At 35.9% G+C, this 23,961-nt stretch overlaps 1 protein-coding gene across 2 annotated transcripts; it reads right to left on the bottom strand.

The window, feature by feature from the left end:
* Positions 1-1,208: 1,208 nt before the first annotated feature.
* On the bottom strand, positions 1,209-23,312 carry LOC147410699 (18S rRNA (guanine-N(7))-methyltransferase RID2-like). Of its 2 annotated transcripts, XM_086438943.1 has the most exons (11): positions 23,130-23,312; positions 21,062-21,120; positions 14,267-14,396; positions 14,098-14,173; positions 13,496-13,579; positions 13,333-13,388; positions 3,696-3,752; positions 3,362-3,411; positions 3,126-3,278; positions 2,215-2,350; positions 1,209-1,660 (listed from the first exon to the last, which is right to left on the bottom strand). In XM_086438943.1, exons 3-11 carry the CDS (start codon positions 14,363-14,365, stop codon positions 1,496-1,498), a joined length of 876 nt encoding a protein of 291 aa, XP_086295069.1. In that variant the 5' UTR covers positions 14,366-14,396; positions 21,062-21,120; positions 23,130-23,312; the 3' UTR covers positions 1,209-1,495. The 2 variants fall into 2 exon arrangements, with proteins under 2 accessions (XP_086295069.1, XP_086295077.1); XM_086438951.1 differs by lacking the exon at positions 21,062-21,120.
* Positions 23,313-23,961: the final 649 nt, after the last annotated feature.

The following is a 23,961-nucleotide window of genomic DNA, read 5'->3' as shown; positions in this document are numbered from 1 at the left end:
TGCTCCATGATTTCAAGTTTTGATGATTTCTTTTTCTTTTTCTTTTTCTTCGCTGGCATGCCCAGAAAAATCCATTCTGATACCAATTGTTAAGAACCTAGTTCCTAATGAGAGAAAGGACGATCTCAAGTGCTCAACACACCAAGGATTATGTAAAAACACGGTTAAAACAAATATTCTTCATTGATTAATAAGGGATTCCAGCTTTTATAAATAGAATCCTAATCCTACTAATTTACTAATTCTACTCATCCTAAAATACCTATTCAAATCAAATATCTATCTGTCAATAGAATCATAATAGAAATTGAAATAAAATCTAACTAAAATAGAGTCCTAACACAAACACACTGAAGTGGAGAGAAAGGCTGCTCTTGAAGAGAAAGTAGTAGAACAATGAAGTTAGGCAAAAGCTTATACATTCAAGAAGAATGCTGGCTCACGTTAGTCTCTATAAGGGAAGGCTAATGTTAAGTGACACAATCAATTTTAAAACATAGCAGTATAAAAAATGGGGAAAATGCTGAAATGACAAAAAGTATTTACTGCAATTCTCACAAGTCTGCCGTGGGATGTGCACATAACCATAGATGTGTTTCCTTGCGATACGAGCAAAAACCATCTATGGTTATGTATGCATGTCCACATCAGAATTGTGAGAATCACAGTAAATCCTGTATCACCCCAGCACGACTCAAAAAATGGACGACCAGGTGGATTCATCTGTTCACTTTTTATGAGTACCGATTTTAAATAGTTGGTCTTAAATGGACTGCACTATCACTCAAGAGAATGTTTGGTAAGAACTCCAACAAAGGTTATCAGAAACATTTTCCTCGGTAAAGAAAAAAAAAATGCCTCAATTAAGGCTCATGTAGGATGAAAACCTTTTCTCCATTAAGAGGTAAGAAATAAAGGTATTTTAGAAATTTCATTTTTAAAACATTTGACCAAAGTCCCATTAAAATTTCATCGAATCAAAACAGATAGGGGGTAGGGGGTTAGACTAATCTGAAAAGATACTTTTGGATCCAAAACAATACATATCGCTCTATATGGTTCCAATAAAATCCTTATTGGATAGGTACTAATCCATCGGGAACATGGATTCATTAACAGCTCTACATATGCATATACCAGGTACCAGCTTCAAAACCAAAAGGTGGGTTCCCCCTGCGTCATGAAAGACAATGGATGTAAAAGCTACATTGTAATACTAAAGCTTTAATAACTAACCAAGTTTTGGTCCAAATTTCACATTCCATGGCTTATACTGACAGAACTTTGGATCAAACAAAATTGTACACTTCCTTGAAATTTAAGCACATTAAACAAACAAACAAAAGGTCAAGAAACTCTCCATCTTTTGCTTCCAAGTTCCCAAAAAGCATTTCCCTTAAGACAAAATTCCTTAATAAACTATAAATTAGTGCAAGTAGAGAACAAAACCAATACTTTCTAAATATATCTTTACAGGCCATGAGCCATGGACTGATCAAAACCTAGCCTTTCGTTTGCGAGCTGTGTATTTGGTGTTAGGCGGCACGCTATTCCCTTTTCTCTTCATTTGTTCCTTCTTTTTCAGCACCCACTCTCGCCCCTTCCCTTTGTTGTTAATTTTGAACTTTTTCCTTGGCCGATGCCTGTCTGAAATGCAGACCTGTACAAAAGACCCATTGTGTGGTTACTAAAAATGAATGGATTGTTGGATACGGTGCCAATTCATGCTTCACCCCCAAACTCTGCTTGAGTGGGAGCTGCCTAAGATTGCATTGAACGGATCAGGAAATCATCTTCCTCGAAGTCTTATCCCAAATATTTAAGATGAGCTTGATTGGATGAGGACGCCTATGACATAAAATATCATTCCTTTGGAACAAAATGAGTGGCACTTGTGACCATCTGAAGGGATGTGTAATCAAATGATTTAACTTAAGACCCTACAAGTCCACATAAATATTTAATATGCGACCACTTTTGTAAGGTTAAAATGCATTTCAAACTCCTTGGAAATAAGCATTTGAGGGTGTTTTTGGTAGGAAAAAACATTGAGGGTATTTTAGGTAGTAATATAAGTGTTGGAGATGTATTTAATGCATCTTAAATAGTCAGTTTAATAAAAGAATAGTCGGTTTAATAAAAAATTCTTCGCTTGACAACAGTAAGATTCTAAAGACGAAAAAAAATAAAAAGCGTGTTTCAGGAAGAGCTTACCGTTTGATTATCTTCATCACCACTACTCTCATCGTCGGAGCAATTCTCTCCATCTTCACCTTTGCCATTTGGAAGGGCCGCTCTTACAGATGGCGGACCACAGGTGAGAACAAGGTATTCCTTCCTAGACTTCGTACTGTAGTCATGATAATAATCCTTAGGATAGTGAAACATTTAATGGACACAAAACAAATAGCAGATAAAACCAATATTGTACAAGTACTGATTTTTACAAAGTCCTATCTTAGCAGACCTTTCCCAAAGTAACTAAAAGAGTATCCAGTGATTGCATTTCTCCTAAAGAAAATAATATTCATCCTCTTTTGAATGCTAAGAAACAGTCAGATGTAAGAAAACAAAAGAATGATACATAGACCAAAGAGAAGCTATCAAGGGGGCAGCTCAGACATTACCATAAAAATATTAAACCTTAAAATATACATGAAATGATCCATTTCAAAGTAAGCCATGTCCACAAAATAGATTTAGAGAAAACCTATGATCATGTAAATTATGGTGAATGATCTAGGAAAATTCCATACAATAGATGGACATGATCATCATATCAAGTTTAGTTTTGGCATAGGAGATATCATACGCCAGACACTCCGCACAGTAGGTCACATGCCCTGCCAATGTGCAAGCATCAGGGAAACTAGTACATCCCTCTTTAGAGTCTACCGGGCAGGCATCCTAGGTTTCTATGTGCTTTGTCAAACATGTACTACAACGATAACAATACACAATGAAGCATTGAGGCATCCGTTTTTTTTTTTTTTATTTGCTAATGCTTCGTCCAATTTTGGGCTAGCTGAGTTTGGTAAAGCCTAAGGAAATGCCTTTTCTTGAACATCAACAGCTTTTCAGATTGTTTGTAGGCTAAAGGACCTTTAAATAAATCTTTGGTGTACCTGTGAGGAAAATCAACCACCACACCACCAGCAAATCCAGCACGCATAGCAAAACCCAAGATCAACTCACGTTGAGTCATATTTTCGGGGTACACTTGAAACACTGCTCTTGCTCCCCTTGCTAAGCATCTATATAGTGATCCAAAAAATGCCCTGCAATAAAGTTTCACCAGTTAAATATGGGCACTAAATGAGATATATTATTATCAACTTATAAAGTCACTTAATGGACATACTTCAATCTCAATCTTGGCTCATGAGAAGACTTGTCAGCATTACATAACCACTGCTTGATCCAAAACCAGAAAAAGGTTCAAAGTCAATGAGAAATATATAAAACAAGCATCCAAAAAATAATTATAAGCTACCCATCAAAAAATAATAATAATTATAAGCCACCCATAGTCTTTATTGTCCTTCCTCTTTATTGAATCTATTTTACCTATCAAAAAAAAAACTTAATACAACAAACAACTAATTGATGTCCACCGCAGAGAAAAGAATTGGACATCTAAAAAATTTATGATAGTAAAATAACTAATTGATGTTTCATTGAAGAAGAGAACTAACCTGAACTGCCGAGATACTAATGGCACCATCGATAACTCCATCTCGAAGGCCTAAACCCTGCAAAATATCATCAAAGAACCCAATAACTTCCCATAGAAACTTGCAAAAAACAATCTTGCTCGTAAAATTGCATTTACTCTGGAGACAACTTTATAAGTACTCAAGCAATGGATATCATACCCATGATTTACTGCCATGTGAGAGAAAGAAATAGGATTAAGAAGGAAAAAAAACATGTAGCTCTATGGATCATCAAAAGATCAATCTAGTAGCTTCTCATATCACAAGGATCCTTATCTCTGTGTCCAGAAAATGTTTTCTGATAACTCCTCACCAGAAGCTTAAACAAATGGAGTATATTACAAGCGTTGCAAAGAATTTTGATTCTAACCACTAAATTTTCTCAAAATAATCTTTCTAATCCTAGCCATTTTTAGCTGAAGAATGTAAGCTCTTGGTTGAGAAGTTTTTTACTGAGATTTGGTCCTTTTTACCCTTTTTTTACAAATGCAAATTTTATAAAGAGGAAGAGAGGATATGAGAAATAGGAGACACACACAAAGGTCCAGGAAACCTAACAGGAACTAATGCCAACAAAAGAAGAATATACAAGGATCCACTAACTAATGCAGAATGCAATCGATGATGAAAATTACTAAAATTTTATTTCGCCAATGGCAAAATCTTCCCAGTCGAGGAGAATTGATGGGAACATCAAATCTTAAAGAGTTGATTTTTAGGACTTAACTTTCATGTTTTTTGGGCTTATTTTGATGTTTTATTGACCCATGGTCTTAGTACAATATTTAGGGACAGTTTACTTTACTTTCTCTTTTATTTAAGTTTATTAAGGTTTAAAAATTAGGAGAGAAAAAGTTACGAAAATTAGATTTCTTTATTAGGTATTTTAGTTTGACTAGGATTCTTAAATTTATTTTCTTTATATAAATTGTATTAGGGTTTTTTTATAAATGAAGAATGATAAATAAAAAGAAAGTTTGAGCTTCATCTTCCCAACATGGGTGTGGTGTGAGGCCATTTTGGAGTGAGTCAAATATCACTTTCTTCTCCTAATCTTTATTTTTCTTTTTATTTTCTGGATTTTCTTTTAGTTCCTTGTTCTTGATTTCCTTGATTCTTGATTTCTTGAAGTATTGGATTCTTGAAACCTCTTTCTTGATTCTTGAAATCACTTTCTTGATTCTTGATTCTTGAAACCTACAAATCTCAATTCATACCCTACAAACATTTAACCAATTTTTATTAGTATTGTGGTCATACTTGCCCAAAATCATAATCAAATTACCCTATCCTACCCAAATCCTTATCCAATCCCCAATCAGATTTCTCTAAATCCCCTATTTTGCCTAAATCAAATTTTATTTTCTCATCTCCCCTCAGCATCCTACATCTGATTTGGTATCAGAGCTAAACTTAAAATAGATAGAGATGGTATTGGAAGTGAAAACGAGATTTATTTTACTTTCTGGGTAGTCATTCAGGGTATTGTGCAGTGATGAATACAAGGAAAACTTGATTTTCACAAGTTTTTCTAAGAAGATTTTGCAGAAATATTGAAGATAAGACTTATGATGGTTATCGTGATTATGGCTATGTCGTTCAATTCCGTCAGGGAAGTTTTATCCATGGTGTTGAATGCAAGGTGGTTTCTCTAAAAGATTGTCATATTGTGTTGGGTCGAGGTTGGATCTCACATGTAGAAGGTATGCTCTATGCGGAGTGAAATATTTTACATGTTATTTCAGGCTGACAATATCAACTCAAGGTATGCCCATGGAAGTCAACTCATGTGGTACCATCAATCGAAAAGACAGATTAGACATCAGCTTTAAAAGATGGCATACCTACAGCTCCAGAATCAATGCAAGAACAAAATCATGAAGTGGAAAATACGTCAAAAGAGTCTAAGAAAGATCTTTTTGAGACAACATCTACAGTTTGTGTTCATGATGCAGTTGTTCTATCACTACTTCAAACCAACCTAATCAACTCAGACAGGTACAATGGAGACTTTGCCAAGATAGAAGATTGCAATTTGAAGTTAATAGTTCAACACAAGATCAAGACAAGAGAACGAATATTCACTAAAAAGGATGGATCACAAATTGTCTGATCATTCTCAAGCACTTCAAAACTCGAGGACGAGTTTTCTCCAACCAGAGGAGAATAATGCGAAACGCAACAGATGATGAGAATTACTACAATAACGAAGTGTCATCAGCTAAATAAGGAGTTGAGGGAGGAATCAAAAACCTTTTTTACTTCAGGACAAGCTGTTGAGGAATCGTAAAGGCGTGGAAATTAAAGAGGTGAACAGAAGAAGGGAGGCAAGAATGGTATTATCAAAAGAGGAAAGCACCTGGTTGAGCAAGGTTTTAGCTTCAACTGACTGTTCAGTCAAACCAAATTGGGAGAAAAATCTTTTGAAAGGAAGGATTCTCATTGTTTCTAAGAAAAAGAACCGGAGTGGGAAGTTCATCAAGGTGCAACTGTTCCGAGATAAGTTCAAGACTCTTATGGTAGTGATTCCTGAGAGAGAGGAAGGTAAAGGTTGGAAGGCTCTTAGCTTACGCTTGAAGGTTCATTTTGAATCGGAAGAAAAGATGGTAAACAAAACCAAGGAAGTAGAACCCATAATTGAGAACATCACTTGAGTTGAAGTGAACACCACTTAGGCTGAAATGATTTGAAAGGGAAAAAAGTCTAGCGTGCTCCACTTGAAAAGATAGAAGATGTGCTTTTTAGAGACAGGGATGAGGATTGCTTTGGGGTATGGAAGTGGGAAGTCGTTTGCAAAGCTACTAATGATTTAGTGGATTGGAAGCTTCTAAAAGAGGTGGTTGTTGCAATCTTAAGAGGGAACTTCAATCTTGTTAAGCTAAAAGCCTATTCTTGGGAGAAAAACAACATGTTACTTTTGACTGAGACTAAGTGTTTGGCCGACTCGATCATTCTTCTTCACAGAGTCAAAGTAGCTGGAATAAAGGTGAATCTTAAACAGTGGTACGCAAATGTTAACAAACTAGAGGGCTCGTGGAAAGAGAAGGGTTCTTGGGTAAAGGTATTGGGCTTACCTTTTAATTTGTGGAGTCCTCAGGCTTTCAATTACATTGGGGAACAATTAGGGGGTTTGTTGGAAGTGGACCCCAATTTTTTGAACTTGGCAAACTTAAACTTTTGCTAGACTTTAAGTGTGTTTTAGTTCTTGGAGGAAGTGTGTTTGGAGGAATTTTCAAATTTGATGTTGGTGTTGTTCTAGATGAGTTTCAGACGTTGAAAAACTTGAGCTTGCAAATCTGAAAGGAAAATCGAAGCTGCCAGTGCAAGACACTGGAGAAAATGAAGGATTTCAAATGGGTGGAAGGTCTTCAGATCAAGCGTCATCTTCAAGTTCTATGGAATCCTCATTCAAAGGTTTGGAGAAAATCTTGTAGGTGACGTCTTCAAAAGTAGAACCAGCTTTTGCAAAAACGGGATTTTAGCAGTTGAAAAGAAGAAGACAACCTGTTAGATCCAAGGAGCAGGGCAAAATCAAAACTGGGTTCAAATTTCAAATTAAGGTAGGCCACATGGATCACCCTACTGAATTGAAAGGCAAAGGACAGCACATCTGGGTTGAGTAGAGTGGTAAAGAGACATGTAAGCAAGTTGACTTTGTTGAGAAGAAAAGGTGTTTTGAGTTTCAAGTTCTTTCGTAGATCCGATGGTTAATCAACAAGTAAAATCTAACCCACATGTCGAAGGAGTTTGGAAAGCTAAATCTAATCGCAACATACAGATAGTGGGTGAAGATTCATGTTCGTTGGATTGTTCCAAGGTCTCTTGCTCAGAGGGTGGTTGTTATAGTTCAAAGATTTCTTCTGATCCAACGTTTTTTGGGTCGTCCGAAGCCCATGGGCATGGTTTCAATGTTTTGGATGGGGGGCCCATACGGAGCTCAAAGTTTAGTGAGGGTCTGTGCAATTCTTTTGACTTTAGGCTCGGATCTCTATTGATCGCAAGTGAGGACCCATGCGTTGAGATTCTAAAGACTGCCTCTTTCTCTGTCTCCTTTAACAGAAACTTCACCTTCGTTGGAGTTCTCAGTGAAGAGGTGGAGGTTCGGTTGCAGGGATGGCACCTTGGTTTGCAATGTTGGGGGTTCTCTCGGGTTTGTTGCCCTCTTCCATTTAAGATCTTTAAACAACGTTCTCTTGCCTTCTCTTGGCATGGGTTTGTCAAAGATAGGGTCTTCTTTTTGTTTTTTTGTAGCTTCATGGCAATGAGTGGAGTTTGAAATTACCAAAGAGGGCAGATGCAAATTTCTTCAAGAAGATCTAGAAGGATTGGTCAACAAAAGCAATTGATTATGTTATCGAGGTGTTTTTCAAAAGGTGACAACGATGATTCCCTACACCTGGAATACGAAAAACTTCCTACGTATCGAAAACTCTATGGGAATCAAAAAACTTGACACGGAAGGGGAAATAGAGGTGTTGAGTTTGGTAGCAGCCACCAAAGATAAAATAGTTGAAGCTAGTTTGACTAGAATCAGCCAGAGGAGCGCAGAAGTAGAGTTCTAGGATGAGGGATCGAATCCCCCCCCCCCCCCTTTAGTTTGTCAACAGATGACTCAGTTATCCTGGAGAAGTTAGGTGTGGATGCAGCAACAGTCAAAAAGAAAAAATTGAAAATTGGGACAATGACTGTGAAGGACTCTTTATTGAGAATATGTACCGAATGGTCCCCTAGTAAAGAATGCGGACCATTTAAGTTCCACTCAATAAAATATTAACCTATTAAGGATCGTTTTAAGGAAAATTCCTGAAATACTTTTTTAAAACCTTTACAAAGTGGTGATTTAATCTAAAAATATACCGAGTCAAATAAAAAACTTTGACCAACTTATTTGGTTATTAATATTTCTATGAAAAATAAAAAATAAATATTTTTAATTTATTTAAAATATTCATAAATTCTATATAATTTTATTTGACTCATTTATATCGACTTGTTAATTTTTTAATTGAATCAATTTGATGAACATTCAAGTCGAGTTCTAAAATTATGTTTTAATTATTTAAAATTATTTAAATATTATATTAAATCTAATATACATAGATCAAATTAATTTTATGATGATAATTACCATACTCATCTCCATCATCATCATCATCATTGTTGTAGTCATCATATCATTTATGTGAGTTAAAGATTACTAGTTTTAGGAAGAGAAAACAAGGTTTTTTTTCATTTAAATTTTTTTCTCATTATTTTATAAAAGATGGTCGTAGTCAACGGGCATGTCATTAATTTTAAACATAGGAGTTCCTCAAATATTCTCAAATAAACACGTTTCTTTAAACTTAGAAATTCATTAAAAGGGTAATTACGACATTTTCGCTTCAAAAATCCTTTTTCAACTAATATTTGATCAAATGAGAACCAAAGAGTCCATATTTTTTTAGAAGGGACTTTTTAGTACATATTTAAAAAAAATAGATCTCTGCAGTCGTTGTCCCTTGAAAATTTTGAAAGATGTGGCTGTTTGGAAAAGAGACAGGAGGAACTTCTTCTAAAGGGAGCCTAGGAAAGGTTTTAGCGAAGGAAGTTGTTTTTTAATGTTGTGTAAAATCCTTTCTTGGAATGTTAGAAGTCTGAATGATGGCAGGAAGAGGGTGGTTGTTAAATCAATGATCTATAGTATTAAATCTCTTATTATCACGCTTCAGGAATCGAAACTAAAAGTAATTGATGACAAGTTAGCGAAAAAGTTGTGGGGTTGCAAGGAGTTAGGTTGGTGCTTTGTTCCAGCGATCAGGACCTCAACGGGTATCATTGTAATGTGGGACAGAGTTGTTGTAGTTGTGACCGAAACTCTAATCGAAGCCTTCTCGGCTTATATCCTCTATAATTCTGTGGGGAACAATTTTCAATGGGTCTTCTCAGGAGTCGATGGCCCCAATAAAGACTGGGAAAGAACGCAATTTTAAGAGGAGTTAAGGGACGTCAATGCCTATTTGAGTAAGCCTTGGTGCCCTGGGGGGGGAGACTTCAATGTTATTCGATTCTCTTTGAGAAGTTTGGGGGTACACGAGTTTCTGCTAAAATGAGGAGGTTCGAGAAATTTGTGCAATACAATGAGTTGGTGGATTTACCGTTGAACAAGAGGCAATTCACTAGGTCAATAATCAGTTGTCCCCAATTCTAAATAAGCTAGATAGATTTTTGGTGTCATCGAGTTGGGAGCAGCACTTTCCAGGTGTCAAACAAAAGTCGGTCCCAAACAAAGGCTCAAATCATTGTCCAATCCTTTTATTGTTCTTCCGATTACAAGGTGTTCTACACCATTCAGATTTGAGAACATGTGGTTACTCCATGATAATTTTGAAGAGTTAATAGTTGATTGGTGGTCGAGCTTGTCTTTGGAAGGTAGGCCAAGAGTGGTGTTCAAATTGAAACTAAAATTAATTAAGGAGAAATTAAAGGATTGGAACAGGGAAGTGTTTGAGAGAGTGGAATTGATAGAGAAAGAACTTCTACTAAAATTAGAAGAGTTAGCTAGGAGGTAAGAAAGGGGGATTCTTTCTTCGGAGAGAAGGGTAAAAAGGGGATCTATCCAAGAGGAGTTCAAGCAAAGGATAAACCAAAAAAAGATTTGTTACAGACAAAAATCAAGTGTAAGATGGCTTAAAGAAGGGGATGGGAATACTAAATTTTGTCATCGTATGACCAATACGCATGGAAGATCTAACTTCATCTCGATGGTTATACTTGGATAGTATCTCTGAGCCACAAAAGGTATGGTTAGAAAGACCATTCACGGGAGAAGAAGTTTTGGCATATATTTCTAGTTTGTGTTCGGATAAGGCTCTTGGACAGTAAATTTGGCGGGCTCCACCTACAAAATCATTTCGAAGTTGCTTGCAACGAGTATGAAAGAGGTGGTGACTGGGATCATAGGCCAAAACCAAGGGGCATTTGTGAGCGGGAGGTAAATCATGGAAGGGGTTTTTATTGCAAATGAGTGCTTGGATTCAAGGTTAAAATATGTGAACCAGAACTTACGTACAAGATAGACTTGGAAAAAATCTATGATCACGTGACTTGGAGTTGCTTGCGGTACCTCTTTAAGACGTATGGGTTTTGGGTATAAATAGATTTACTGGATTATGAAATGTGTTTCCTCTTCTTCTTTCTCCATTTTAGTAAATGGCGCTCCTGAAAGGTTTCTTAAATGCCCTAGGGGATTACGTCAAGGCAACCTGTTGTCCCCTTTTTTGTTCTTGGTGGTTATTGAAGCATTGGGCAAAATGATTGGTACAACGGTGGAAAATGGAGATTTGGGAGGCTTTAAGCCGAATTCAGGGGGTTCGTTAGTCACTCAATTGCAATTTGCAGATGAAAAGTTTGTTTTTTTTATGCAAATATTGCTCAGGTTAGATTCCTTTGAGGTTTGCTTTGTTGCTTTGGAGTCAGGCCACTAGTAAATCTTCGCAAAAGTAAGGTGTTTTCAGTAGGGAATGTGATAGATGTGGACTCTCTAACAACCTCTCCGGGTTGTCAACCAGGTTTTCTCCCCTCCTCTAACTGGGGTTTAACCTTGGGAGTGCCCTACAAGAGTCAAAACTTTTGGGAGTTGGTGACAAAGAAAATCTATAGAAGATTGCGATCTTGGCAAGCCAAATACCTTTCCAAATGGGGTAAGCTAACTTTAATTAAGAGTGTTCTATTTAGTATCCTAGTTTATTACTTCTCGCATTTCTCAATTCCAAGAAGTGTAGAGTTGAGAATGGATAAAATGTTTAGAGAATTTTTGTGGCATGATAAGGAAGGTAACAGTAAGCTACACTTGGTGAGTTGGAGAAATATATACACAATTAAGAGTTTAGGTGGTCTTAGTTTCAGGAAGTTGGGGTATTTAAATGAGACTTTACTAGGGAAGTGGCCTTGTAGGTTTGGAGTGGAAACGTCATGGAGAAAGGTGATAAAGGCTACGTTTGGGAAGGATCCCTCCGGGTGGGAAAGCAAGGAGGCTAAAAATCCATACGAGTGAGGAGTGTGAAAGGTATCCTAAAGGTTCTTCCTCAATTCAAAAAGAGGATAAACTTTAAGGTAGAAAAGGGGACAAGATATGATTTTGGGAGGATACGTGATGTGGAGTGGGGCCCTTTGAAGGAAAGATTCCCTTCGGCTTTTGCAATTTCAAGAAAGAAAAATCCATTGATTGCTAGCTTTCGAGTATCTAATACTGGAGGTACAGGGTGGGACTTGGAGTTTAGGATGCGGTTGAATGATTGGGCGGTAGCGGAGGTTATGGAGTTGTTGGTTTGTCTTGATAAGTGAGTCAGGAATTTCAAACGGTGGATTTGAGAAAATGGAACACTAATAGCAAGGGCTTGTTTTCAGTTCGTGAATTTTATAATAATCTAAATAAATCTGGGGATCATACTTTTCCTCGTGTTGCAGTGTGGGGTCCAAGGGTGCCATCTAAGGTGGCCTTTTTAGTTTGGACAGCAATTCGGGAAAGAATTCACATTACAACAGTTGAGGAAAAGGGGTTTTTGTGGTCCGAACAATTGTTGCATGTGCGGGGTAGATGAGGAATCGGTGAATCACTTGCCTTCTTCATTGTAGTTTGGCTAAGGAAGTGTGGGCCCATTCTCTTTCTCGATTGGGAGTGGTACGTTGTATGCCATATACAACAAGAGGGGTCTTTGAAGAATGGCTTCAATTGGGAGCTAGTTTTCACCTTTTAAAAAGGTTGATTTGGAGCATAACGCCTCTTGCGATATGTTGGGGTATTTGGAAGGAAAGAAATAGAAGAACTTTTGAGGGAAAGGTTTAATCTAGACAAGTGTTCTTCATCTCGGTTCTTAGGTTTCTATTCTTCTAGTGCAAGGTTTTCCAAGAATTCAAAGGGATTTTCTTTGAAGATTTCCTAGATCAGTGGGATATTGTTTGCAATATCGTAAAACCTTGGTTTTTATACCGTCTATTTCTCCTATCTTTGTTGCCCTAATTTCTCATTTATAAGTAAAAGAGGAATGAAATGACTAAAATGCCCTCCCCTTTGCAACATCGAATTTCCTTACTCCTCAAATCTCTTATAACGAGCTCATTCACTCAATCTGGTTGGGATTTTTGAATCACCACTAAACTCCGAAGTTCCATCATGTTCACTGATTTTACCACGCGCTACCTTACCTTTTTTCCAAGTCTATCACATTCCAAGATAGGATATTTATCTTCATTGGACACCTTGACTAAAATGCCCCTTACACCTATCTCCTAACTCATTCTGAAGATAGATACTCTTATTCACTTCCAAATTCCTTCACCAATCTCAATTTCTTCCACCAACACGATCCCACCCCACCTTCTAGCTCTAATTTAGAGTAGGATATCCATCAGATCTCCTCCACCATTTCCCCAACCTCCTATGGCCCGTCTTCTCATGAAGAACATATTTGGGGGATATCCCCCAAGCTTTCACTACGACTACACTTGCAATTAATATTTTATAATTTTACCGATATTTTTTTTTTTTTTTTTAAATTATATGGTCCAAATTAAATAGAGAACTTACATAATTGCAAGAAATAAAGAAAATGGAAACCAAAATTTAAAGGGCTACCTGACCCATGTCACCAAGTAAAAGGTCACCCTCCACTTCCCGCTCAAAAGCAACATCTATAATGGTATAAAGAAATACAAACAAACAATGAAAGATGAAGAAAATAAAACATAAGCAGCAAAGTTAATTTTAACTTCAAGGAAAACAAGCAATTCTCACATACCAAGCATTGATTGTGAAATATCTAAGCCAATCCATTGGTGTCCATTCTCAGATATCATCTCTCCACTAAGTCCTGATCCACAACCTATAATAACAAAAAAAAGGACCTGTCAAAGTTGAACTTCAAAAACGTCTACACACTAATCCACTAATGCAATAAATATGGTCTCGTTTTCTAGCAAACTTCATTACAATCACTTTGGCAAAAAAATAACTCAACAGGTCCAAGTTTGGACTAATCAAAACTTGCTTTAATACATGATCAAGTTTTGAAGTCTTAAAAGGCTCATTCCATGATTTGATTTTTTGAGTCCTTAGAAAACAAGACAGGAATAACAATTCAAGGTGAATTAATTTTGAGTATTCAATCAAGTTTTCTTAAGCATCTCGGAAGTTGACAATTAAAAGGTCTTGTATTTTCTTAAGGTTGGGACAATTTAAAGGACCATTGCATTGATCTTCAATACTCAATGTTCTGAACCATAATTTTCATATTAGAATCCCAATTTCAAAATGATGATAAACTCGATTAATCTTGGATTTTACAAGTTCCTACTAATTCAAATCTTCAATAACACTAATCAAAAGAAACAAAAAGTCTACCTATATCAAGCAGAAGTCGAGGCACTCCATCTTCAGGCAAAGCAAGAAGCTCCAGTGCTCTCTCCGAAAGCTTCGCCTTTTGATTCAATCCCAAAAATAAATTAGTTAATCCTCAATTTAGAAAAAAAAGGAAAAAAAAAAATACAAAACCAAACTTGTTCGTTCTTACTTGAATATCAACTACACGAGAAGAAGAAGTGTACTTCCGAGCCTCCACGTCATTGTAGAATATCTCTGGAGGCGCTTGTAACTCAGGCCTCGAAGACATCCCTTTCACTTACAATTTTGATCGATAGTAGCTAAAAGAAAAGAGAAAGTGAATAAACCCTAGAATACCAACTGCCTATATATATATATATATATATATATATATATATAGAGAGAGAGAGAGAGAGAGAGAGAGAAAGATAGTAGATACGTGAAGTAGAAGAGAAGAGAAACTCATTAAGAGAAGAGAAGAGAAACCCAGTTTCTCTCCACCCTGTTAGGATTGACAAGAGAAAGAACAGAATAATTTAAGTTTCTCCTGCTTGGTTAGCAGTCAGAAGAGAAGAGAAGAGAAATTTTTTGAGTCAAATGACTATTATACCCTTCATAGTCCAAAGAAAATAAAGTTCTACCTTTACAATGATATAAAATATAAACACCTAAAGATTTTATAAAGAACATGATAAATATTCATCGTCCAACCAAACATCATTCCAACATATATGAAAATAAAATTTTAAAACTTAAATAATGGCTTTCAATAAAGAAAAAGTAACATATGTATTTACTTCCAATACAATCAAAAAGTAGTCGATATGTCCAAAAAAGCATCCCCAAAGTAACGTCTCCACATGGCAGCTGCTATGTTATCTCTTAAACTTGCTTCATTCATCATCAGAAGATTTCTTGAATTCACATAATTGGTGAACTTGTCTCTATCTAAGGATTCGACATTGCTTCTCAATCTTAACCTTCTATTTGAAGCAGATTTGAAAACCCATTGTCTTGTCTTTTTGAAACACCTATGATGTGGGATGGGGAGTTTACCTTATCAAGTGGTTGGAGGACCCCACAATCCACGTGAGAGAAGTCCCAGGTGAAATAAGAGAAGTCAACCTAATTGGATGATAGGTCCCAAGTTAATCATGTTTTCATGTCCGCTATCATCATCTTCATCCAAATTTTTTTGGGCCTACCGTTCTAACTTAATAATTTTGTCTTTCCATAGCCAAACATTCAGCTCCATAAGGTATAATTCACTTTTGTAGAACCATCACATAGAAATCCAAAACTCACACATTTTAATCACCTACCTCTCATTCTATGGGCAACATTTTCCTCAATCGAAATCCTAATATGTATAGGATATAGACCCAATAGAACAGGCCCAAGATAATGCAATCAGTACTAAATTTACAATCCACATCCAATAAAAAAAATTACCTACTATGGAATGAATCCCTCCGAACTCCACAAATATAAATTCTACTTACTTTGAATCCCCTTGAACTCCACAAATATTAATTTTACATCCTTCCTCTAATTCAAATATAATCAGATGGCAACCACTGGTAGAAGAGAGAGAGAGAGAGAGAGAGAGAGATTTGGCCTTGGGAGAACTATAAATAAAGAAACCAATGAACAAAGCTTAAAGCACCAGCATATGCCACATATACAGCACAGGATGATCTAAAACAACTATTCCTCCTTTAATTTAAGGACACAATACAAACCCCAGCATTGTTTGAGAACTTTATACCTCATTACTCAAATGCAAACCTGAAACAACAAGACAAGAACCTTATGTGGTTTGTTAGTTGCTTTGTGCATAGATCATGTAAACCTTTGCTAAGAATCTAACCCCAACTAACCATCCATGGCTGGAGAAGTCTAAATTTCTCTTTATGTTTTTTTTTTCATATTATTGGATACTGAACCTTATTCCTATTATGTTCAAGAGTTGTGCTGGAGTGACTTCAAGCTGGAATCTCATATCACACGTCTTGACGTGAAAGTGTATGGGAACCATAGCACGGCAAGAAGTGCGATATGAGGTTCCATCCTGAGGTCACTTCAGCAGTATTCTATGTTCAAAGGTGACAATTAAGAAAAGTGAAAAGGGAAAAAAGAATACTACAATGATATTCCTCATTAATCATACCATTAACACATATAACAAGGTTATGCAATTAAAGTAGCAACATAGCATTGTATGTGATATTAATCAATGTATCATGGTGTATAGTTTTGTTCTTCTTGTTTTGCCAACCTTTTTCTTCTTATTTGTACTCGAGACTGCTTCGGGAAAAAAAAAACAGAATATGGGGTAACACACATCAACCCCCCAACAAACTTTTTGTGCTGCTTGTAATGTTGTTAAGTTTGGTTTGGATTGTGGATAGATGCCTCTCTAGTTTTTTTTTTTTTCTTTCTTTTTCTTCTTTTGTTTTTTTTTTCTACTCTTTGATGAATAAAGTTGATAAAAAACAATGCTAATCAGAACCAACACAAAAAAAGAGAAAACAAATGGAAACCATGCACAGGAAACATGTACCAACAGAAATATGTACAATTTCTTTGTTTTCACGATACGGAACTAAAGAAATTGGTTTCATTCCATTCGGATCTTATTTGCCCATTTTGGACATTGAAACCGAAAATTTCTAAGTTCATAAGCATATGTTTGGCTTAAACCTAAACCAGCTCCCAATTACAAACCGAAAGCCCAGTAACAATGCCATCAGTTCCTACAGATTTGTTTTCACTATACAAAACTATAGAAATCAGTTTTGTTCCATTCAGATATCGTTTGCTAATTTTGGGCCTCTAAAATATCTAAGTATGTGTGCATATGTTCAACCTAAACCTAAAATTGGGTCCCGACTACAAACTAGACCTCCAATGATAATGTCGCCAGTTTCTACAGGTTTGTTTTCACGATACGGAACTAAAGAAATTGGTTTCATTCCATTCGAATCTCATTTGCCCATTTTGGACATTGAAACCGAAGATTTATAAGTTTACATATGTTTGCCCTAAACTTAAACTGGGTCCCGATTACAAACCGAAACCCCAATAACGATGTTGTCAATTCCTATAGATTTTTATTTCACCATACGGAACTACAGAAATTAGTTTCATTCCATTCGGAACTCGTTTGCCAATTTTGGGCCTCGAATCCGAAAATATGTAAGTATGTGAGCATATATTCAACCTAAACCTAAAATAGGGTCCCGATTACAAACTAGGCATCCGATGATGATGTCGTCGGTTTCTATAGGTTTGTTTTCACAATACGAAATTAAAGAAATTGGTCTCATTCCATTCGGATCTCGTTTGCCCATTTTGGACATCGAAACCGAAAATTTCTGAGTTTATAAACATGTGTTTGGCTTAAACTTAAACCGGTTACCGATTACAAACCGAAACACCAATAACGATGCCGTCAATTCCTACAAATTCGTTTTCACTATACGGAACTATAGAAATGAGTTTCGTTCCATTCGGATCTCGTTTGCCAATTTTGGACCTGGAATCCGAAAATATCTAAGTTTATGAAATTATGTTCTAGTTAAAACTAAACCGGTCCTAGTTACAAAACAGAACTTCGATGACAATGCCGTCAATCCCTATAGGTTTGTTTTAACTATAGAAATTTGTTTCGTTCCATTTGGATCTCGTTTGCTAACTTTGGCCTCAAACCCAAAAATATCTAAGTATTTGAGCATATGTTCGACCTAAACCTAAAATCGGGTCCCAATTACAAACTAGAACTCCGATGACTATGCCGTAATTTTCTACAAATTTGTTTTGGCAATACGGAACTAAAGAAATTGGTTTCGTTCCATTTGGATCTTATTTGCCCATTGAGGACATCGAAACCGAAAATTTCTAAAGTTTGTAAGCATATGTTCAGCTTAAAACTAAACCGGGTCCCAGTTACAAACCAGAACTCCGATAGCGATGCCGTCAATTCCTATAGGTTTATTTTAACTATAAGGAACTATAGAAATTCTTTTCATTCCATTTGAATCCCGTTTGCCAATTTTTGACCTTGAATCCGAAAATATCTAAGTTTACGAAATTATGTTTGGCCTAAACCTAACATGGGGTCCCGATTACAAACCAGAACTCCAATAATGAGGGCGCTAGTTGCTACAGATTTGTTTTCACTATACGGAACAATAGAAATTAATTTCATTCCATTTGGATCTCGTTTGCCCATTTTGGACATTCAAACCGAAAATTTCTAAGTTTATAAGCATATGTTTGGCCTAAAAACCTAAATCAGGGTCCCGATTACAAACCGAAACACCAATAACGATGCCGTCAGTTCCTACAAATTAGTTTTCACTATACGGAACTATAGAAATTAGTTTCATGCCATTCGGATCTCCTTTGCCAATTTTGGACCTGGAATCCAAAAATATCTAAGTTTACGAAATTATGTTCAGCTTAAACTAAACTGGGTCCCAATTAGAAACCAGAACTCCGATGATGATGCCGTCAATTCCTATAGGTTTGTTTTAACTATACAGAACTATAGAAATTTGTTTTGTTTCATTCACATCTCGTTTGCTAATTTTGGGCCTTGAACTTGAAAATATCATATGTTCAGCCTAAACCTAAAATCGGGTCCCAATTATAAACTAGAACTCCGATGATGATGCCGTAATTTTCTATAGGTTTATTTTGACAATACAAAACTAAAGAAATTGGTTTCGTTCCATTCGGATCTCGTATGCCCATTTTAGTCATCGAAAATTTCTAAGTTTGTAAGCATATATTCAGCTTAAAACTAAATCGGGTCCCAGTTACAAACTAGAACTCCAATGACGGTGCCGTTAGTTCTTAAAGGTTTATTTTTACTATACGGAAACTATAGAAATTTGTTTCATTTCATTCAGATCTCGTTTTCCCATTTTAGACCTAGAATTTGAAAATATCTAAGTTTACGAAATTATGTTTGGCCTAAACCTAACATGGGGATCCCGATTACAAACCGGTACTCCAATAACGATGGCTTTAACTCGTACAGATTTGTTTTCACTATACATTACAATAGAAATTGCTTTCTTGCCTTTCAGATCTCGTTTGCCTATTTTGGAAATTGAAGCCTAAAATATCTAAGTATATGTTCGGCCTACACCTAAATCGAGGTCCCGATTACAAACCGAAACCCCAATAACGATGTCGTTAGTTCCTACAGATTTGTTTTCACTATACAAAACTATAGAAATTAGTTTCGATCCATTCGGATCTTGTTTGCCAATTTTGGGCCTCAAACCTGAAAATATCTAAGTATCTAAGCATATTTTCAACCTAAACCTAAAATCAGGTCCTGATTACAAACTAGACCTCTAATGACGATGTCGTCGATTTCTACAGGTTTGTTTTCACAATACAGAACTAAAGAATTTGGTTTATTTCCATTTGGATCTTGTTTGCCAATTTTGGACATCGAAACAGAAAATTTCTAAGTTTGTGAGCATATGTTTGACATAAAAGTAAACCGGGTCCTAGTTACAAACTAGAACTCCGATGACGATACTGTGAATTTCTATGGGTTTGTTTTCACAATACGAAACTAAAGTAATTTGTTTCATTCCATTTGAATCTCGCATTTTAGACATTGAAACCGATAATTTCTAAGTTTATAAGCAAATGTTTGGCGTAAACCTAAATCGGAGTTCCGATTACAAACCGAAACCCCAATAATGATATAATTAATTCCTACAAATTTGTTTTCACTATGCGGAACTATAGAAATTAGTTTCGTTCCAATATCTAAGTTTACGAAATTATGTTATGCCTAGTTTCTCTACAGCTATTTTTTTATCTTTTTTAGATGAACTAGAAGGTTCCTCAATTGACTGGCATCCAACCAATTTCCACCTAAACTCACCACATACAACACGTGTATTTGCAGTCTTATGTTCCTTACAGTATAACATGCAGTCATTTGGGCACGCATCTATCTTCATGTAACGTATACCAAGATCTTGAAGGATCTTCTTTGATTCGTAGTGATTCTTAGGTAATTGTTCACCAACAGGTAGTACATCTTTTAACAACTCAAGCAACATGTCGAATGATTTGTTACTCCATCCATAAGACACTTCAAGTGTAACAACTTGACAATGAAAGATAATTTTGAGAATTTAGTACAACACAGGTATAACTCAGTCTCAACATCCTTCAACATTTCGTAAAACCTACTCACATCTTGGTTCGGTTCTTCAGGACCATCCTCATTCAATTCGTCAACCTCTTCAGGATTATAGCCTGGCATTCCAAAAGCATCTTGTAACATTCCTCACATATCACCCTCATCAAACCCATGATCCTGACCATATTCAACTTCGGATACCTCCCCATGTTTGATCCAATGGGTATAGTTCTTATTTATCCCTTCCCATAATAAATCGCCATGCACATTATCTCAATCCTTCATAAAAACGTTGAGACATTTGACGCATGGACAATGGATCTTGTTACCAAAGTTTGAACGAGCAAATGCAAAATCCAAAAATTTAATAGCCCTAGCTTTATACTCAATGGTATGTCTAGGCAATTGCATCCAACTTTTATCTATTGGTGGCATATCTACTTCACAATGACGTCGCATTTCAACCAATATCACATTGTCACATTCTAAGTCGATAAAAATACATGCATAATGCTTTATATGATCAAGAAGGACCACTTAGCTAAGTGGTAAGACCTTGTGGAGGTTGTTCGCAAGGTCTTAGGTTCAAACCCCTTCTTATACTAATATGCTAACAGTTAACCAATAACCACACCAAGCAAAAGAAAAAATAATGCTTCATATGATCATAGTCTCTCAACAAAATCAATTTCAATAAAAAATAATTGTTTTTGTTTGATTGTTCATACAAAATTGCCAATAAGACTATTTGGCAAATTTCTCCGAAGATGTTGGGAATTTAAACAAATAAAAGATAGAACAACAAACCTCAAATCAATAGCAATGATAGGAATTCCCACGTAGAAACCGCTCAGGCAAGAAATGATCTAAAATCGATGGAAACCAAACACGGACATATATCGATAAAGATCGATCAGTGAACCATACGCAGGTAAAGGAAAATATAAATCATTTGAACTCCAATTTAAACCAAGCTCATACCATGAGAAGCACTACATGCAATTAGAATGTAGAAAAGAGAGAAAATAATGAAATAAATCTCACCATCAACATCAAAATCATATTTCAAGTAATAAATATAAACTTTATTCAAAAGAATAAATGTGGTTTAAATGTTATATATAGATATATATACTGTAGGCTACAACGTTTTTGTCTTATATGGGCAAAAAGGTTCGGAATGGGCTGATTTTTTGTGAGGATGATCTCTATGATGAGGGGATCATCCTCACAAAAAATCAGCCCATTCCAAAACTTCTAACCCCATCAAAAGTGATTTACAAAAAATGGACGGTCCAAAATTCTTCAACTTATAAACATGGGGCTAGAAGTTTCAGAATGGGCTAATTTTTGGTAAGGATGATCTCCTCAACATAGAGATCATCCTCACAAAAAATCAGCCCATTCCAAACCTTTTTGCCCACATAAGACAAAACACGTTGTAGCTTTATGTGTATAGGGATCCTGATCATATATATATATATATATATATATATATATATATATATATATATAGATATAGATAGATAGATATATATTTGTGAGATACATAATGAATTTGGTAATAGTGAGGAAAGTCAACCAACGAATCAACAAGTTAACTCATTTTATGGATAAATCCAAGTAGCTTAAGATAAGTGTAGTATCTCATTTAATCTACGAATCAAGTGGCAAAAATTCTACAAATACTAATAAGTAAGTGACAAGGTAAAAATCAAAGATTTCTACTAAACATTGAAAATGAGATTGAAAAGGTTAGAATTAATTTATTCTAAAGCATAACAACTTGAAGATCGAAATTTTTTAACTTTAGCCATAACCTTAAGGTTCTACTCCTTCGAACTTCAAACTTTAAATCAAGATAAAAGTTTTTTTGATAGAAAAATCATGAACCTTCTAAAGTACATTAAATAGTTTAACATAGAGAGGTCAACAATTTGAAAATAGTAGATTTTCTTGGAGTAGGTTTAAGGGGTCTTAACTTGAGGTTAAAGATAGAGGCATTTATGTCATTTTCTATTATTCTCGTAACAAAACCTAAGTCAAGGGGCATGTCATCAATTTGAAAAAAAAAAAGGAAGACATAGTGGGACATGTCTAATTTTTTTTTGATCGATATGGGACATGTCTAATTCACACTTAAATGTATCACAATGTGTTTTTGTCCATGTACAATTACAAGACATATCAACCCCATCCCCCCAAAAAAAAATTTTAAATACGGCTTTATTAAGACTAAATTAAGGTGGCACGTGCAAACGCACATGAAATTTCTCCTGGAAATGCTGCTACTCCCATTACTCCTAAACTTGCAAAATCAGATCTAAAGCCCACATATATTGAGTCACCACCTACGACAATCTACACATTTGGGAATTGGTCAATAAGAAGTTATCGCTAATCTAATTATGTTTCATATGAAAAGTGTAGTTACCATGTAAAAAAATACAACTTTTGAGCGGCACATGGTATGTTATATCACATAAAATATATATCTCCATATTTTAGAATCACTTGCCTCGTGTCACAATGGATTTCCATGAAAATATTTATTTCAAAAGTACCAATTTCACAATGAGCTTGTAAGCAAAATAGATAAACAAAAAAGATGAACAGAGAAAACAAAAATTGCAAAGAACACAATGGAGGAGATCCAGATCAAATCATTATATTCTTAAGAATATTACAGTCCTATAACAGGTCCAACTCAACCATAAGGCAAGTTAAGTAGTTGCCTAGGACCTCGATTCAGAGAAGGTCCCCAAAAATAATTTTTATATATTAAATAACACCTCAAAATTTGGAATATAAACATTACAACTAATTACTAAGGCTTTAAAAACGTAAATATCACTTTCTTGGATTAAGAAATTACCTACAACGAAGAACTTCGAAAATCTAGGGTTTGTCAAGTGTTGTACGTCGACGGCGATGGAGAAACTGAAGAGGTTTGACGATGGTAATGACGAGATCGAAGGGACTGAGCCGATGGTGGCGACGGCAAGGGATTTTGTGAGAGAGTGAGACTGCCATTCGTTTTGTTCCCTACGGGGAAGAAAAGGGCTTTTTAGTTTTTAGAGAGCGGTTATTGGCACCCCCAACGTTTACTTATTACACTCTTAGTAAAATTAAAGAAAATTTGAGCTTCAGAAGCGAGCTCTTTTTGCTTCTTTAGCTTTTAAGCCAGAAAAGCCAGTTGAATATAGTTCGTTTGGGCTTTTTCGGCTCCCACGAAAATCAACAAAAGCCAAAAAATAGCTTTTATTTAGAGTCATGTAAAGCTGGCTTCTTTATTTTGCTTTTGCTCAAAGCCCGTTATCGAAAACGGCTTAGGTATAATGACCAATATACCCTCCATCTTTATTTCAATTTTCAACGAAAGTAAATCTAAACGCTCTTTCGTCATCGACTTTCAACGAATGTAAACTCCTTCTGTATCTCTCTCGTTGCAGCTCCCAACCTCTCTGTGATCTCTTCTTCTTCCCCAAGCCTTTTAGGTTTTATACCTGAGAGATACGAAGCTTTGTGCACTTAATGAAATCGGAAGAGCTTTCGTAGTCATTCACCATTGAAGCTCTCACTCCACAAACCCTCGAACCAGAGAGGTTGTTCGTTTGAGCTTCAGAAGCCGGTCTTTTCATAAAAACTACAAGTATGCCACACGCACAGCTCGACATTTCGATCTCTCTCTCATTCCTTCCTGTGTT

The sequence above is a fragment of the Akebia trifoliata genome, chromosome 1 (genome assembly GCF_017979445.1).
Source record: "Akebia trifoliata isolate Shusen 1 chromosome 1, ASM1797944v1, whole genome shotgun sequence".
Classification (NCBI taxonomy): domain Eukaryota; kingdom Viridiplantae; phylum Streptophyta; class Magnoliopsida; order Ranunculales; family Lardizabalaceae; genus Akebia; species Akebia trifoliata.
Note: the sequence above shows the minus strand (reverse complement) of the source record. Positions and strands in the feature narration are given on the sequence as shown.